Raw genomic sequence first — 17,423 nt, 5'->3', positions numbered from 1 at the left:
AACTAGCAGTTTTTGTCTACAAAAACCCTGGTTTTCTTTGCTACATCTTTGCACAGCTATAGAGGTATATTTTACTATTTTCCTACACACTATAAATCTCTGCTTACATAGGTATCCATATAAAAAAAAGTCAATATTCCAAGAATAATCAAAATTATGATTTACATGCTTTTTTGGACATGTTGTCTCCAGGAAATTGGCAATCCACTCACATTTTTTTTTCCTTTATAGCTGTATTTAGAGCCATCTCCATGCTCCTTGGCAAGGTGTATAAATCACATTTTGCTTCTCTTGAACGAGGAAGACTGGTATCAAGCCAAGTTCGGCGTGCTGCTGACACACAAGCCCTTTCTGAGTGCTGTGGAGAGCCTGAAGGAGCCAAGGTTGCTGCTACTGCTGCTGCCAGGATGGAGGAGAGTGTAGAGGGAGCAGTAAGTGCTGGGAAAAGTGTCCATTGCCTCTATCCACTGTGCACTGCCACCTGTTATTTCCCTTTGCCACAGAAATGCCCTGGTGACCAAGGTCTCCAGGGCTGGACAGTGAGGTCCTGGCCTTTTCCCTGACATCAGATGTTCCCTGCCTCTGCCTGTGCCTGGAGCTGACCCCAGACAAAGCAACCTGCCAACTCCTGGCTGCTTTGCCAGCAGCACACCCCTGCCTCAGCTGGAATCACGCTGTCCAAGCTACTTCTTCCTACTGCTGCCTCTTTGAGCCCTGATAATTTTGATGTTTGCCAACATCATGGCTAAGGTAGCTCCTTGAGCCCATATTTCTGCTTTTCCTGTATAGAAACATGATTCTCCTTTTACAGAACTGCAGCCTTTCATAAGCCCTATGACCTCACTCCAGTCAGTTGTACATTTTACAAAGCAGTTTGAAGGCGGAGCAATTTTCCATTTAAAAGACTTCTGCAGCTGCTGTGCCCATGACCTGGATACCTGCTGCATTCTCCTGAGTTTAGTAAGACCTGATCTATTGTGTTATGTTGTATTACAAGTGTTCGCCAAAATACACTTGGTTGTGTTTTAGACAAAACACAGCTGTGTTTTCATGCACAGGCGAGTTGCTTCTGCAGCCAACATTAAAAAGCATCCCATGGGGTAATTGTCACAAATCAAGGAAAATGAAACCAGCAACTCTCTTCAACAACTATAAAGCAAGTTCAAGTTGTTAGACCATGGTGTTTAGCTTCTGGCATTTTTTACAGAGAAAATTTCTGGGTGTTGAATAAAGAATGGATACATGTTTTATGTACAATTTTTAAGCCTAAAACCTATTACTTGAAAGCACAAAATATAGAATGGGATTTTGGAAACTTAGCTCCAAATTTATTTTTGATTGCCTGCATTTTAACATTTTTTGGAACAGATTTTTAAGAACTGGAGGACAAAACTGGGAGAACTGGGAGGACAAAAAAATCAGCACAGACTCAGGGATGGAATGACAATGGCTCTCAAATGTATATGGGCAGATGTTTACTTCTTTTTAAATGGCAGCAAGAAGCAATAAACTTCAATTTATTGGTGACACTTCTTCACTATGGAAATCTGAATGTAGTGACAACTGTGACTTGAGGGTTACATTATTCCCAAGAATATAGATAAAAGGGGAATAAATTATATAGATGCTTGACTTCTACACGCTAACTTTATAGAAAGTGAATCAAAGGTTGGTTATGAATCATGGACTTTTTTATTTGGAATTTTGAATTGAAGTTCCACATCCACCTTTAAAAGGCAAATTTCTACTCCAGGAACTTGTCACAAAGGAAAATAATGGGGTATGATGGACATGACTGTTGCATCTGATCTTGTTTCATGAATAAATTAAAAGAGTCAGTCTTCAAAATAGACCTGTTTTCAGTCTTGTGTTTTATAAACAAAACATGACCAAATCTGGAAAATCTTTTTTGCAGCAAAGAAAAGTGAACAATGAGCTAAGGACTGAGCTGTCAAAAATTTCTAAAAGTCAGGGTTACTCATATGCTTTAGTATAAATACACTTTAAATGTTTTTTCTTTACTGACACCGTTGTGCAGTTGAGAGCCTTGAACCTCAACTCCAGCTTCAACTTCACTATGGAAAAAAGCCTGAAAACACTCCCAAATGGCCCCAGTAGAATTTATACAGGATTTTACTAAAACTCTTCTCTGAAGAAGTTGTGTATCTTATTATTTTATTCTTGTGGAATGATAAAATGCATACAGACATCTATGTATGTATTTGTATAATCAGATGCTGGGTTTTGTGCCTCAGTTATTCAATGGAATCAAAAGTGAGACAGTAGCTAAAAAGTGCATTTTTTATTGTTTCTGAGGTGCTAATAAAATGTTCATTTTAAAATATAAGTGCATTTTACTGACATTATATTCACTATATGTTTATTATACCTATATACATGCATTAAAATAGGGACAAAGAGCTTAGCAGTAATTAAGTTTTTAAATCAATGCATTGGAATCCTCATTCCCGAGATAAAATTTTATCAGTGTAAGTCAAATATTTTTATTATTGGAACAACATAAAAATAACATAACCAGCCATTGGAATAAGCAAAAAGAAGGACATCCTTGTATGTTTTTACAGTAATATCTTCTGGATTAACCTACTGAGGAATAAATATGAAAGCCTAGACTTAGCAGGGTACGTAGGTTCCCATCTCTTTTAGATATTTCTAGTATTTTCTCCATTGATTGCAATGAAAAATTTTGCAGCCAAACAAATTTTTGGAGGCGAGTTCTCTCATAAAGATGATTGTGGATTCTAGCCACAGACAGAAGAACATTGCATGCAGTTTCTTGCTCTTTCTGAAGTTCCTAGGCTATTTTAGTTTAAGTATATCTTTTCACATCAAATAGTGTTCAGGAAAACAATAAAATAAATTCAATAACACTAGATTCAACTAAATGTGTGAGACACATGCTGAAGAGATCTCTTTTGCAAAGACATGAAATTTATTTTCTTAAAGTGCAATGCAATATTTTTACTACTTTTTTTCCTCATAGCTTTTCAACTAGTTCCTGTATTTAACTATATATTTATTTGCACTGAATTCATAACAGCTTTTCCATCTCATTTTTCTTTTGCATGAAAATTTTGCTCTGTGTAGACAAGAGGAACAGTGGTTTAACATGTAAATACCTGTTTGGTTATGACAATCTTAACAGCAATCATGAGTGTTTTCAGTGTGGGAACCTTCATTCATTCATGTAAAAGCTGATGCCTGGAGGTCTGAGAGAAAAGCTACAATACAGTTGTATTCTTGAGGTTATTCCCCCCTAATGCTCAGGGTAGCCTTATAGGAACTGTATAGGAACTTAATATTCATAGCAGAAAATCAAAGCTTGAACCACAGAACTCTCAATTAAATATCCAAAGGAAACCAATAGTCAACTCTCCTATCCAAATCACTAATGTGATTTTCAGTTTGATTCCCACTAAAATTGATTTTGTTTCTATACCCACTTTTCCTGCTTGCTTTTCTGCTAAGTGTAATATCCTTTGTTCTAACCTTTCAGGCTATTCTGTACAAAACATATTATTTTGCGAGAAAACAGAAGTGTGAGTGATGAGGACCAGCAGGATACCAAATGCAGGATTGCATTAACTTCATCAAAACCAGGGCTGCACTCCAGACATCCTGGAAAATGAGTGGTGTCTGGCAACATGACATGATTCAAAAGCAAACCATCAGTCGTATTCAAAGCATTTCTTGTATCTCCTTCACCACATGAAGGAATTCATAGGCAAACACAGGCGTCAGCAACACTAGGAAAACCTACAGACTTCTGTGCATTTTCACAATATATTCAGAGACTTTCCAAAAAGTGTGTAATATCTGATGTATCCTAGAAATGTTTAACAGTGTTTTCTCACATCCTTTGCAGAAGTAGACACTAGTAGATTTGCATGGTAATCAAACATGTCAACAAAATTGTAAAGAATGCACATTACAAAAAATTCCAAACTCAAGTCTTTGAGGAATCCCTACTAGCTTATTTTTGCTTGATATATTTATAAATACTTAGTTACAACAGATGTAGAAACCAGCTCAATCCAAATAAAAGTTTCTTAGATCTATATAAACTGAATTGTGCTCTCCCATGATGTGTTCCTTCAGATGTAATGGAGCAGACCATACATTAGTTTAATTAAAATCTAGATCTGCAGAAGCCGATGGCTTTGCAGTCAGCTGATGGGCAGCTGCTGGGATGCTTCAATACAAGTAGCAAAAAGAAAGGGAGAAAAAAACCCCTGTCAAACTGCACATTGAAAAATATGCGAACAAAAGCTCGCTGCCTCCAGCAGCACATCTGGGCAGTTCTGTTGGTCACAGCTGCTGCCAGCTGTAGCTCACTGACTGGTAATTTGGAAAAAAAATGAATATAAAACCGCAGGCAAATCCGTTTCATTCACAAGGTGTTTGTGCCGGTGACAATATTCTCATGAACTCGCACCCGTGTGCTGGAGGAAGTTCCGTGTTTAACCCCGTTCTGCAGGGATTGCCTTTCCAGGTGCTCCCGTAGCGCTGCCCGCGGCTGCCCGGCTCCGAGAGCCCGCGGGCGCCCAGCACGGCCGCGCTCCTGCCGCGGCGGCGATCCCGAACGCCGTGATTTGGCAGCGAAAAGCGGCTGGATTTCCGATTCCAATTATTTTGCTTTATGTGCGTGTGTGGGTTTTGGTTTGTTGTTTTGGGTTTTTAATAGGAAGGCGTGACAATGTCTGCCGCCTTTTGTCATTTGAGATACTCAGTGACTGATGGAGGAAACCTGTGAAGGAGGTGAGAGGAGTGAGCACAGACGGCGCTTAGTCTGGAGAAACTCCTGCTGCCGGCTACCTGTTGAGGTGGGTTCACACGGGCGCTTCATCATTTCTGTCTGTCCAAGCGAGTTCATTGATGCCCGGGCGGACCAGCCGAGCGCCGCCTAGCCCTGCTGGGAGACACGGTTCCCGAGCCTCCCTGGGAGCGGCGGCACCGAGCGGAGAGAAGTTTTCCGGGGAGAAGACCGGGATTCCGGCTGCCGCCCTGGGTGGGGGAACACCTACAGGCTGAAGGGTGGGAAGAAAAGGCGGGGGGAAATAAAGAGGGCAAGAAAACCCCACCTCCCCTTTCTGCGAGGACGCGTTCCCGGGCAGCTCAGTCTCCCGGAGCAGCGCAGAGGCGCGGAGGCTCCGCGGGCGGGGCGGGCCCGGTGCCGGTGCCGGTGCCGGGGCGGGCGGAGCGCGGCTGCGGAGGGCGGCGGGGCGGCTCCGCTCCCGGCAGCGCAGCCTGCGCCCAGCGCGGCGGCGCCTCCGCCCTTCCCTGCCCGCCGCCCGGCGCTGGTGGGGCAGCCGCCCCGGGGTCGCCGCGGTCCCCGGTGCCGGGAAGTTTGCCCGGCGCGCAAGGGAAGGATGGAGCCCCGAGAGCCCGCGGCGGCGCCCCTCAACCTGTCCCGAGCCGCGGCAGAGACGCCCCGCGGGGAGTTCAACCTGTCCGGGCTGCCGGAGGCGGATGGGAAGCCCCTCTTCGGCATCGGCATCGAGAACTTCATCACCTTGATCGTCTTCGGTTTAATCTTCACCCTGGGGGTGCTGGGCAACACGCTGGTCATCACGGTGCTGGCGAGGAGCAAGCCAGGCAAGCGCCGAAGCACCACCAACATCTTCATCCTCAACCTGAGCATTGCCGACCTGGCCTACCTGCTCTTCTGCATCCCCTTCCAGTCCACGGTCTACGTGCTCCCCACCTGGGTGCTGGGAGCCTTCATCTGCAAGTTCATCCACTACTTCTTCACCATCTCCATGCTGGTGAGCATCTTCACGCTCTCGGCCATGTCTGTGGACCGGTATGTGGCCATCGTGCACTCCCGACGCTCCTCAGCCTTGCGCGTCCCCCGGAACGCGATGCTGGGTGTGGGGCTCATCTGGGCGCTCTCCTTCGCCATGGCCTCGCCCGTGGCTCACCACCAGCGCATCTTCCACCGCGAGACCAGCAACCAGACCTTCTGCTGGGAGTTCTGGCCCAACCCACGCCACAAGAAGGTCTACGTGATCTGCACGTTCGTCTTCGGGTATCTGCTCCCGCTGCTGCTCATCTCCTTCTGCTACGCCAAGGTGGGGCAAGTGTAAAAGGATGGGAGGGACACAGTGGTGGAAAAGGTGTCCATAAGCCATAGGGCCATTTCTGGGCATGTGGAGAGACTTGGCACTGTTAGGAAAAAAGGACCAGGGGTGAGTTTGTGCCACGAAGGGCAGGTTTTATAGCTGAGGGATGTCTGAGGGATGATAACGTGTGTTCAATATCACAGAGAGGTCAGAACGGGGATTGCATGGGGTGAGTGGGGAGGTCTGTTCTGGCAATTACTGGGGTCTCCCTGTCAGATTTCCTTGCTACAGAATGCTAAGAAGCCCCCATGCTCTGCTGCTTTCTCCGTCACCATAACTCTTAATTTCTTGCAGTGCTCTGTGTGAGGAGTTTTACTCAATAAAGTACAACAAAGCAACAAGTTGTTCATGCTTCAGATGAAGCATTGTGGTTCTTTAAAATGTACAGTGCACTTGAAAGTGACAAAAATTTTCTTTTTGGTGCTACGAGTAAATTGTGCTTTATGCTGCCTGGTCCCTGTGGTGCCATTCCTTGCCTCAGTTGAAGTTGATGAGAGAGTTGCCTCTGACTTCAGCAAAGGCAGGTCGTTCCGGGGAGCAGGGCAGGAGAACCCAGGTAGGAAAAAGCAATAGTTAAGGATGCCTGAATATGAGTATTTAAGGACATCTCTGCTTAAGAAAATTGTCACATTTTTCTGGAGTAATAATTGCAGCCTTCAGCATACGATCCTCTCCTTGCTGCTGAACAGGACCTGGAGCACCAGCTGCTACCTGCTGGTATCTTGCTGTTTCTGTGCCAGCTGCCTTCAGTTGCAGGATTTCTCCTCAGGCAGTGATTTACATTTGAGAGGATAGGACTGCTCTTACAAATACGGACTGCTTAATTCATTTCTTCAACTGGCAAGTTCAATAGATGTACCTGAAGTATTTAATTTGAACAAGAAATTTTATGTTCTGCTCAGTTTCACATATATTACATCAGCTTAATTGTGATGTGCAAATTGAGGTTGTAACGTTGTCCAACTCTGATGAAACCAAGGCATGCAGAACGCAAAGGACAACATTTCTAAATGGCTGTTCATAGTGGAAAAAATGCAACCTGGCAAATGAAGCAGAAACACAAATTTTCATACATAAACAAAATCCTGCTTTCCCTGAATGAATACACTGCTATTGCATCTACTGTGGTGAATATGACTGAGCTGTAGTGATAGATTGTCAGTTTGAGGAAAGTATTACACACTGCAGGGAGAACACTACAGAATGTGTGCACAGGGGGCTTTCAGGTACTAATTCTTCTCTTTTTCAGAGCCAAAGCATCATCCGTTTCAGCATAAAGTACTGGCCTTTGAAGTCTAATTATATGAGAGAAGATTAAAAAGACATCTTTCAAAATTAGTATAGTCCTGTACAGTTTAGGCATGAAAAAAGCAAATATGCTTAACCAGAATAGTAAATAAAACACACTCTGTCATTACAAAGCACCTCTACAGAAGTAAATCTCTCAATATTAGTATTAATAGGTAGCTAAAAAAAAAACCAACAAAACCCCTCCAAGCCAACAAAAGCAACTCTGTGTGAAAAACATGCCCAAGAACAAGTTAATAAAATCAAGGCTACTTGAAATTACAATAAAATTGTGTGCTTAAACTATTGCCAGGCTAGGGTCTCACTCTGGCTTTGTGATGTGTTTTGAGCCTGTGTGTGTGACCCTGCTTGCCTCGGTGTCAAGCTGGAGGAGCTGACCCGAACGGGTGAATTTTAGAAGATATCCAGGAGATAGCTGGCATTCCCATCAGTTTACTGGCTGAAAAGTGCCGTGATTTGTACGGAACTATCGAAGGTATTTGTGCCCTGCAGCTCGAGACTCACTCCTGCCCTCCTTAGGAGCCACTGACAGACCTCCAACTGCAGTATTTTGGGACAGGGAGAGCCTTCTCAGGCTGAGTAACCCCAACTCCCTCAGCCTGTAGACATTAGGAGACATTAATCTCTGCATTAGTTTCTTATGGACTTCACTGGTTTTCATGGCTTTCACTGAACTGTGGATCAGCGAGATAACGCAATCTTCTGCTGCGGTAAATTAAGACAAATGACACTTATTTCTCTATTTGAATAGATTGCCTTTTCCAGACTCCTTTGAGGCAGTTCTGCCTCTTTCATAAACAAATTGCAATTGAACTTTCAGTTTTGAAAGTCTCATTTTTTAGGCACTCTAATAGGGAGCCAAGTTCTTTTTCTTTCTCATTTCACATTTATTTAGTATTAGCAGAGATTTTTATTTTTTCTATGGATAACAATGGCATTACAATGTACAGAAGTGCTGAAGTAGTGCCAGGTATTAGGAAGCAGTGTCCTCCCAAAATATCTCATGGTGATACATGCTCTTCAGGCAGAGATTTATGAGATCATGCTGCGTCTTGTGTGTACAACTACCTCTTTTCTCTCTTCCACAAGTAACATTAGTTCAGTTTTAATGCAAATTTTTGATAGAGGAGTGAAAATATCAGAATTAAGGATGCTTCCCTAGTTTTGTGAAAACAGCAGACAAGGAAGAAGGTGGAGAGTCTCCATTATCCTCTCTCTTTTAAGGAGTCAGCTTGCATTCAGCTGTTAAACACCAAACAAGCCATAAAAGGAAGAGGTCTCAGCGATGTACAGGGAAGACGCATCTTTTTGGGAACACCGTAAAAAGTCACAAATCAATAGAAAACATTCACTTTTCTTATGTTACACACACTAAAGGTCATTCTAAAGCAAGTCTTTGACTTTTTGTGGAAGAAGAGAGATTGCTAATTCTATGTTCTCTGTTTCCTCAGAGAAGTACTCTTGAAAGAAGGTTACTACGTCAGAGGGAGGAGCAGTGGTTATGTAGTGATCAGCTGAGTCTCAGCACTGTGTACTTATCTTGTGTTCTGACTCTTTTATTGCTTATCTTTTTACTTGCTGTATTTTTGTAATGCTGACTTTTTGTAAGTGTTTCGTAACAGTGCTACAACATTTGCTCACTAATGTGTCCTTAAAGGGTAAAGTGATAAATGATTCCCAGGCAGCTTCTAACAGTTGACATCTGCCAGGGTTGTGCAATCTTACAACTAATTTTGGGTACCTCCATTTTTCAAGGATTCACTCCTTGTAAGTCAGGCCTCTTTTAATCAAACCTTTAGGTTGGACACTTGTAGTTATTAGCAAACATTTCCTTTTATAGATGCATAATGTTAAAAGCTTTCTTTAAAAGAAATATGTCTTGCCTTAAGAATGTTTCCATTGTTACCTATCACTCTGAACATTCTTAATTCATATCATGTATGATTTGCAAACTTGGTTAAAACTAAGCTATTAAAAGTAACAGCCTCAACATAAAATACAAGCTTATCTGGCTTTGGATATTAAATCCTAAATTTTGCTGAGCAGCAAGGGGAAAAGTTTATTAAACTTCACTGAAAGAGAAAAATAAAAGCTATGACACGTTAGTAACACAGTCTTAATTGAAAGAGGATGAAGAATAGGATGACAATAGAAGTAGTGAATTTAAAACATGGATTGCAGGCAATAGCACTTGAATTTCAATCAGGTTCATTCTACAAAGGTGGTTCAGAATGTAATGCTTACATTATCTGTAAAACAAGAAGTTCATTCTTACTTGACAGTGACCTTGTGCAGGCTTTCCTTCTGCATGATTTTCAGTGGCTCATTATGAGGGTGTGGTCAGTGAAATGCCAGACAGCAAACATGGCTTTTAACACTGTAGACTTCAAATTTTCATAATGTTTGGTAGACTTGTGTGAATAGGCACAGGTAGTTGAAGTTATTTTCTTCACTCCTGTGTTGAAAAAAATCTCTTTCTCAACTTGATTTGGTCAAAGTCCTCAGTCAGGGCACTCATGCCATCTTGAATGTAGTTTTTGAAACAAGTGAAAGTGGAAGGAAGGAAGGAAGGAAGGAAGGAAGGAAGGAAGGAAGGAAGGAAGGAAGGAAGGAAGGAAGGAAGGAAGGAAGGAAGGAAGGAAGGAAGGAAGGAAGGAAGGAAGGAAGGAAGGAAGGAAGGAAGGAAGGAAGGAAGGAAGGAAGGAAGGAAGGAAGGAAGGAAGGAAGGAAGGAAGGAAGGAAGGAAGGAAGGAAGGAAGGAAGGAAGGAAGGAAGGAAGGAAGGAAGGAAGGAAGGAAGGAAGGCTATTAGGGGAACAATTGATTATTCATTGGCCCAGAGAAGAGGCAATTTCAACAGGATAGTGGAGAGTGTCTTAGATTTGCCATGTAGTGTTTGTGCATAAATATGGCTCTTTTTTAACACACCATGGCAGTCTCTGTAGGTCTTTGAGAGCTGTTCCACTGCTGTTGATAAGTAATTGCATTTTGCCTGTTTGTCTTGCTGCTACTTTTCATGCCATCTGGTACAATACTATGCCAATATGTTTTCACTGCAAATACTTATTTTATGAAATATGTATGTAATCCGAAAGAGGGGAAGCTGATAAGGTTCATTTGAAGGTTATAATATAAATTGACAACAAAACCCTCCTCCACCACCTCCCAAACCCCTCAAATATGCAATTTATCTGTTTTGTCTCCTGCATCTTTCTTTGAACTGGAGAGAGATACAATGTAAAACTTTGGGCTAAAAGTTTCAGAACGGAAGAAAAAAATGTTTGTAACTTTAAAAACTGTTTTGCAGTTCTGATTTCTGCAAAGAGTTTATCTGACTTTAGTTTTGGGGTGTGAAGGAGAATCAATCCCTGGGAGGCATGTGATGGGATTTGCAAAGGTCCAGTAGAAACAGCCCATCACTGTAAGTTATGTGAAGGGGGTATGAGAGATGAAGCAGCAGTGATGGGACATGAACTTAATTGCATTTCTCCCATGCCTTTTTTAATGTTTTTCACTGATGGACTCAGCAATTCAGCTGGTTTCTACAGGGTGACTGGAGGTGAATAAAAAGTCTGTGAGCCAGACAGTCATCTCCCAGTTCTGCTTCTGTCCTCTTCTGGGATTCTGTTCTTTCCTTTGGGCCTGCTTCATACTGAAGAAGAAAGAAATTAAATCAAAATGTGACTTTCTTGGGGAAAGCCCATTTATTTTTCTCCTGCTTTTTCTCAGCTCAGGTTAGCCCCCAGAAGTGGCCTGGATAGTGTTTCCAAATAGGAAGTGCAGGCAGGGTGAGCCCAGGGCAGTACACAGACAGGCACAAATGAGCAGCACTTACAATATGTAGTGGTTATAAGTAATTTTTTTTTTCATTGTTGTTGGTGTTTCTCTGGTAGCTAAGAGTAGATACTAAAAAATTAAGTCTGCTGCTGAGCTCTGGATATTCATAAATACCATCTTACTTGTTTTAAATCAATATGTGTGTCTATAAAACTCAAATGCCAAAGTCTCTAGATCATCTTGACTGATGTCTGTCCTAATAGTGGTTAGCTGTGCAACCCAAAGAACACAGAGAAAATGTCACCAGATGATATGAAAGAATCTGAATTTGGACCCTTTTCCCCAACCCAAGATCTCTGCATCCTCTATCCAAAACCTTATGTGCAAATAATTATGTTAAAATTTGAACCCTGCTCTTGGACAATGAGCCTTTTAGTGATGTATTTTTAAAACTGGGTTCTGAAAGATGCATGGTGAGTATCATCACAGTGTTGTGAAAAGTCATGCCTCATGTGTCATGCCTCGTGTGTCATCTCTCATTTTAGTATAAATTATTCTTGAAAACCTAAGCTTCTTTCAAAGATCAAATAGTGCCAGCATCTTGATTATACTAATCAAGCATTCATCTGAAGGAAACAAATTATACAGGTGACTCAGAAAAGCTCTGACTCAAAACATATCCTTTTCTTATGTTACACACACTAAAGGTCATTCTAAACCAAGTCTTTTGACTTTTTATGAAAGAAGAGAGATTGCTAATTCTATGTACAAGATAGATTTCCATCCATTTCCTTGTTAATTTGTGATATGTATTTGTTATGTAATACATTTGAATATTTTAGTAAGAATTCAGTTGTAGTCTGCTTTGTTTTTGTTGGTTCACATGGACTCACATATGTAATTATTTTCATTTTCCTACTGTGCATGTTTGAAATGTGTAAGCTGGTTCAGTGATGTCTGTTAGTGAATCATGCAGTAGTGGAGAGCACTAAAAAAGTACTCTAAGATGCACTGGTTTGAACTTTGTTTGAATAGAAATTGGGGAAATATGATAAAGAGATGCAAATTAATCTTTTCAGGTTCTTAATCATCTGCATAAGAAGTTAAAAAACATGTCAAAGAAGTCAGAAGCATCCAAGAAAAAGGTATGTTGCATTCACTGCAAATACTCATTTGTGTGTATTTTAGTTTTATGGCTAAGCTAATTTGGTACTTGTTGCTAAAGATGTAACAGAGAGAAGAAATTAGAATGAAGTATTTAATGAAATGTTCAGTGTCCCTCTGAACTTAGCAGATCAGAATCTTTTCTGATCCAGGTTTTCCATGACATTGCATCAAGCCATTACCTGAGATCCTCATATTTAGAACTTCAGAGCATCTGAAACTTAGGCACAGGGAGACAACCTGTCTTTTGTATTAATTTATTTCTTTTTTTTTCTCACTGACATTTCCCCCTGACTTGCAAATTTTGCGACTTTGAATTTTCTTTTTTAACTATCTGAGTTTGTAATGTTTTAGTGAATAATTCCTAGGTTGCATGAGGGAACTTTAAAATTAAATTTATTGTGCTTCCCAATAGGAGTCTAATAAGAGACTTTCAGTGATTCACCAATTCTTCTATTGATTTTCCACACAATGTTTTCTTCTCTTACATTAAAGACATGAGTTATATACTGGATACAAATAGAATCATGAAAGGTCTTTAAAGAAGAATATAAGCTTCATGATTTAGAACAATATTCGAAAGATGCATTTAAACAGAGAATTTGTCAGTTATAATGTGGTTGTGATTTTTGAGTAGATTTGACCACAGTGATCATTTGACTAACTTCTCATTTTATGGATGTGGAGGAAAAACCCCTTAAGCTATAGCTCTTCATTTGATCTGATCACTATTTTCATATGAGCATGGAGAGTGCCTGCAATGTAAATGAGATATACATGGACTCAACGGGGAATAAGTACTCTCTCATTTATGCATTCTCATTTTTTTGAAAAATATCCTACTCAATAGATTTTGATTCCTAGAAATAAAAACATTATGGCCCCGACTCAGTAAAATACTTAACATATATACTTTTGCATTTAATGTTGTCAAGGCCAAAGGTATAGTTTTCAAGACATTTGGTACATTGCCATCTCTCATCTAAATTCTTCTCAAACTGGAAATATCTCTGCATTTCCTCTAACCACTAACTCTCAAAAATTGCAGATCTGACTAGGAATTAACTTTCATAGCTTCAGGATAAAGCATTACAGATATGATCAAGACTTCTTGAATGTATCAGGGCGCAGTAGCCAAAGAGTAAAAAAAACCCAAAAAGCAATCCAGATGGGTTTTTTCCCTTAGAAGATGAGTTTCTAAATCTAAGGCATAACTCACGTTTTTCAAAGTGACTCTGTCCTCATTAGTCTGTTAGTGCTTTCTCTGGCTACCATGTCTTTCTTCTTTTCCTTCTACTGTCTCATGAAGAATGCATTTCAGGTGTAATGATACATTTTTAGCGTTATTCAAACCTTTATGAACATTCTAGCAGCAAAATCTTAAAAAAAATTTTCTGCATGTGTGGAAAAAATAATGAAAAATATTAATTTGCCTAAATTCTATTTTCGTGGGTTTTGGTCACAAAGCATCAATATTAATGTCATATATTTCAGGTGGGTTCTATTTGCTAATGAGAAACCCTAAGCAAGCTCCCAGTAAGTAAAAAAGAGCTGCTCTTTAGTGATACCTTGCTTGGAAGACAAAGGGATGATTTTGGAAAAGTGAGCTCTGAAGTTAGGCTAAGGAGGAACATTGGGATAAAGCAGATGTTGTGAGATTTCCTAACACAAAATTGCTTTTTCTGCAGATATGAAATACCTTTAGTAACAGTTACAAGAGACACATTGTCCCCCTCTGCTTTCAGGTGCATCAACAGCCTGTTGAATGTCAGTGATTTTCCTGGTTAATTTTTTTCAGAATTCTGAACAAAATGAAGTAAATGCCACTTTTGAAGTAATTGTGCATGTGGTATCCTGAACACTTGTTTTTACTTGGAATATTAACCCATTGAACACATCAATCAGAGAATAAACTGTTCTTAATTTATGCAGTCTTGTTAGAACACAATCTCCTGATAAGACCTGAAAAAGAAAATATCTCTGTGGCTATTTAAGTGGCAACTGATTTAAACTCCATAGAGCTAAGTTGAGGAATGTCTTATGAAAACAGATGCTTGCTTTAGACCAACCATGTTATATTAATTGCAGATTTAATGTCTTTTGGTTTCTGTTGTGAGATTATACTGACCAACCACAGCATCTGTCATAAGTTACTTTGACCTGTTGCTACAGAAATCAAAATGTCTTTCCCATAAGTTTTTCTAAGCTAACTCATGTTCTGATTAGTTAGGTCAGTCTTAATTATTACTGAGCATTGATCAGTTCAAGAAGTATAGACCAAGTTCAATAAACTAGCAAAAAATCTACATATTTTCTATGCTGCAATATTTATCACTCTGTGGCCCCTGGGTTAGTTTTGGATGTGAAGAAGTTATCAGAAAAATTATATTATAAAGTGCTAATATAGAAATTATAATGGCTTGTGACAGAATAGGCTTTGGAATTATTATTAGACTTTTATTTGGAGACTTATTTAGTTGAAAGAGGTACTTGGTAGAGGACTAGATGTTGATTACATAGGCCACTGCAAAGCACTAACTGCTGTTTCTGAAGTAAGTGAAAGCTAAAGAAAATATTGACAGTCAAATTCCATTGTGCCCTGAGAGAACACCTGCAGCACCTGCAGGGTCCCTCCTGACTGATTCTGGAGCTTAAAATGGATCTAGTGAAATTGATGGTCCTCTCATAGATAGTAGAAGTGAAGTGTGGAAGCAGCACTGAGGATATTTTATGTTCCATTTTTAAATTTAGTGTTGGGTGGTGAACTTCAACTTCCAGATTGGTTTTGATAATGTGCAATCATCAGAAATTTCAAGCCCTTACTTTTTTTTCCCCCACTAGTTGTATCCCAGAATCTTTTGCATGATTCTGTGGAAATTCTGTGTTTAAAGGAGTCACTTCCAAAAAGCTTGCTTTAGTAAGCACTTGAGCAAGCTCTAAGCTTTTCCACCAGCTGCCTCCATGCATAATAGATCTCCCTTGAAATTTTAATCAGAAATTATTGTGCACGGTACTAAAATTCATTGGATCTGGAGGAGATTTCCCAATTACCCCTGTTGTCATTCTTTTACAGCAGGCTTAGGTGCACTTCAGAAAAGGCTCAGCTTTTGTGTAGGGAGTTAGGAATATCACTCTTCACCTTTGAAGAAAGTTGTGCATTTGCTGTTTACCATAACGTTTTCCAAGGCTGGGGTTCTCCTTGCAGTCATTCATTATGCAAAATAAAGCCCATATAGGTAATGGGGTGAAATCAGTAACAAATATTGCAGTGTATTCCCTCTCAGTGTACTTTTTGTTGTGGTTTTTGGGTTTTTTTCATCCTAACAGGAGTTTTGAAGTAGGTTTAAAGCTGATTTCTTGAGTGCTCATCAGACATATGTGTTTTCCTTTCCTTGTCTCAGACAGCACAGACTGTGTTGGTGGTGGTAGTGGTTTTTGGCATCTCCTGGCTGCCTCATCACGTGATCCATCTCTGGGCTGAATTTGGAGTTTTCCCACTGACTCAAGCCTCCTTTCTCTTCAGGGTAACTGCACACTGCCTGGCTTACAGCAATTCTTCTGTGAACCCAATCATATATGCATTTCTGTCTGAAAATTTTAGGAAGGCCTACAAACAAGTCTTCAAATGCCAGATTGGTAATGAGTCACTTCTGAATGATGCTAAGGAAAATAAAAGTCGGATAGATACACCACCCTCTACCAATTGTACCCACGTGTGAATGTTGAGAAGCCCTGTGTGTTGGCTCTTCCTTTATGTAAACTAAACACCAAGAAAAAGAAAAAGCACAATGAGCTTTATCCTGAGTTTATCTTGATAAAGCTAATTGGTATTTAATGTACTGAAGTTGCATTTGTAACCAAAGTTTGTGAAACTCATATGAAAGTAACCTGGGCTGATCCTTTGCATCTTAGATAGCTTTGTCAAATAAAGCTCTTGGACTTTCATAGATATTTGAGAAAAAAAATGTTGAGATGACATGTCTGTATTCTTACTCAGTAATCATACAAAGGTACAAGAAGAAGATGTTGATGTGGTAACTTGTGACATCTTACTCCATGAAAGTGAAAAATGGATACATTTCCTGTCCTACAGATAATAAATACTGGACTACTGTGATTTCAAAGAGGAAAGCTTTTGTTCTCTCTTCAGATTGTTCCAACAATGCTTTTTTTTTTTAAAGTAAACCTGGGCTCTGATTTGGAGTTGGAATAAGTTGTGAACACCTTGAGGCAATTGCTTTAGAGAGGAAATGCTATTTCTATCTGTTTAGCTGGTTTTAATATGTCTTACTGAGCAAGGATGGATTGGTTTTCAACTTCATTTGGCTGCCTTACTGTATGCGCAGCACTTTTGTGAGCACTATATAGGGATTTTTTAATGGCCTGTGTGTAATTGTACCAAAATGAGGATTTGTGTCTAACTGAGGGAAGCTTCTCTTCATTTGCTGCATGTGCATGTATGTGTGTTTTCTTAATTTCATGGGCTTTGAGATGGAGATGCAGTTTTAAAAGTGCAATGTATACATATGTTTTAAATTATTTTGTTTCATAAAGAAGCTCTAGACCATGCTTAAGGATTTAAAGGTAGCATTCCCTTAAAAGTTGTAGGTGGAGCTTAATATCGTCGTTTTAAACTGGAAATATAAAGAAGGTTGCATTTAAATTACTGCAAAGTACAAAAGGTAAATGGTACAATTCTGCAAATTCTTAGATAAAATGAGTCGTTTCCACAATTTTATAACTTTACTTATAATGTCTTTAGGTGGTAAATTTCTAAAGAAATAATGGAAAAACACTACTTTAAAAACATTCCTTTAGCTAGAGTAAGACATGATTTTACCTATTTTTATTAATGACCCATAGACTCATAGAACAAATCAAATTAAAGGAACCCCTGGACAGGGATATCCCTCAAGTCAGGGACACCCTCAGTTGTGTCACTTCCTTGACTTGGCAAAATCTGAAAATTTCTAAGGCTGGCAATTCAACAATATATTTGGAGCAACCTGTGCTAGTGCCTAATCACCCTCAT

The 17,423-nt window shown here is 40.1% G+C and overlaps 1 protein-coding gene across 1 annotated transcript; it reads left to right on the top strand.

The window, feature by feature from the left end:
* Positions 1-5,390: 5,390 nt before the first annotated feature.
* GALR1 (galanin receptor 1) lies at positions 5,391-16,289 on the top strand. Its single transcript, XM_058033945.1, has 3 exons — positions 5,391-6,092; positions 12,307-12,372; positions 15,793-16,289. Exons 1-3 carry the CDS (start codon positions 5,391-5,393, stop codon positions 16,108-16,110), a joined length of 1,086 nt encoding a protein of 361 aa, XP_057889928.1. The 3' UTR covers positions 16,111-16,289.
* The last annotated feature ends 1,134 nt before the right edge of the window (positions 16,290-17,423 follow it).

This window comes from Melospiza georgiana, chromosome 1 (assembly GCF_028018845.1).
Source record: "Melospiza georgiana isolate bMelGeo1 chromosome 1, bMelGeo1.pri, whole genome shotgun sequence".
In the NCBI taxonomy this organism is placed as follows: domain Eukaryota; kingdom Metazoa; phylum Chordata; class Aves; order Passeriformes; family Passerellidae; genus Melospiza; species Melospiza georgiana.
The sequence above is the reverse complement of the archived record's forward strand: the minus strand, read 5'-3'. Positions and strand labels throughout refer to the sequence as shown.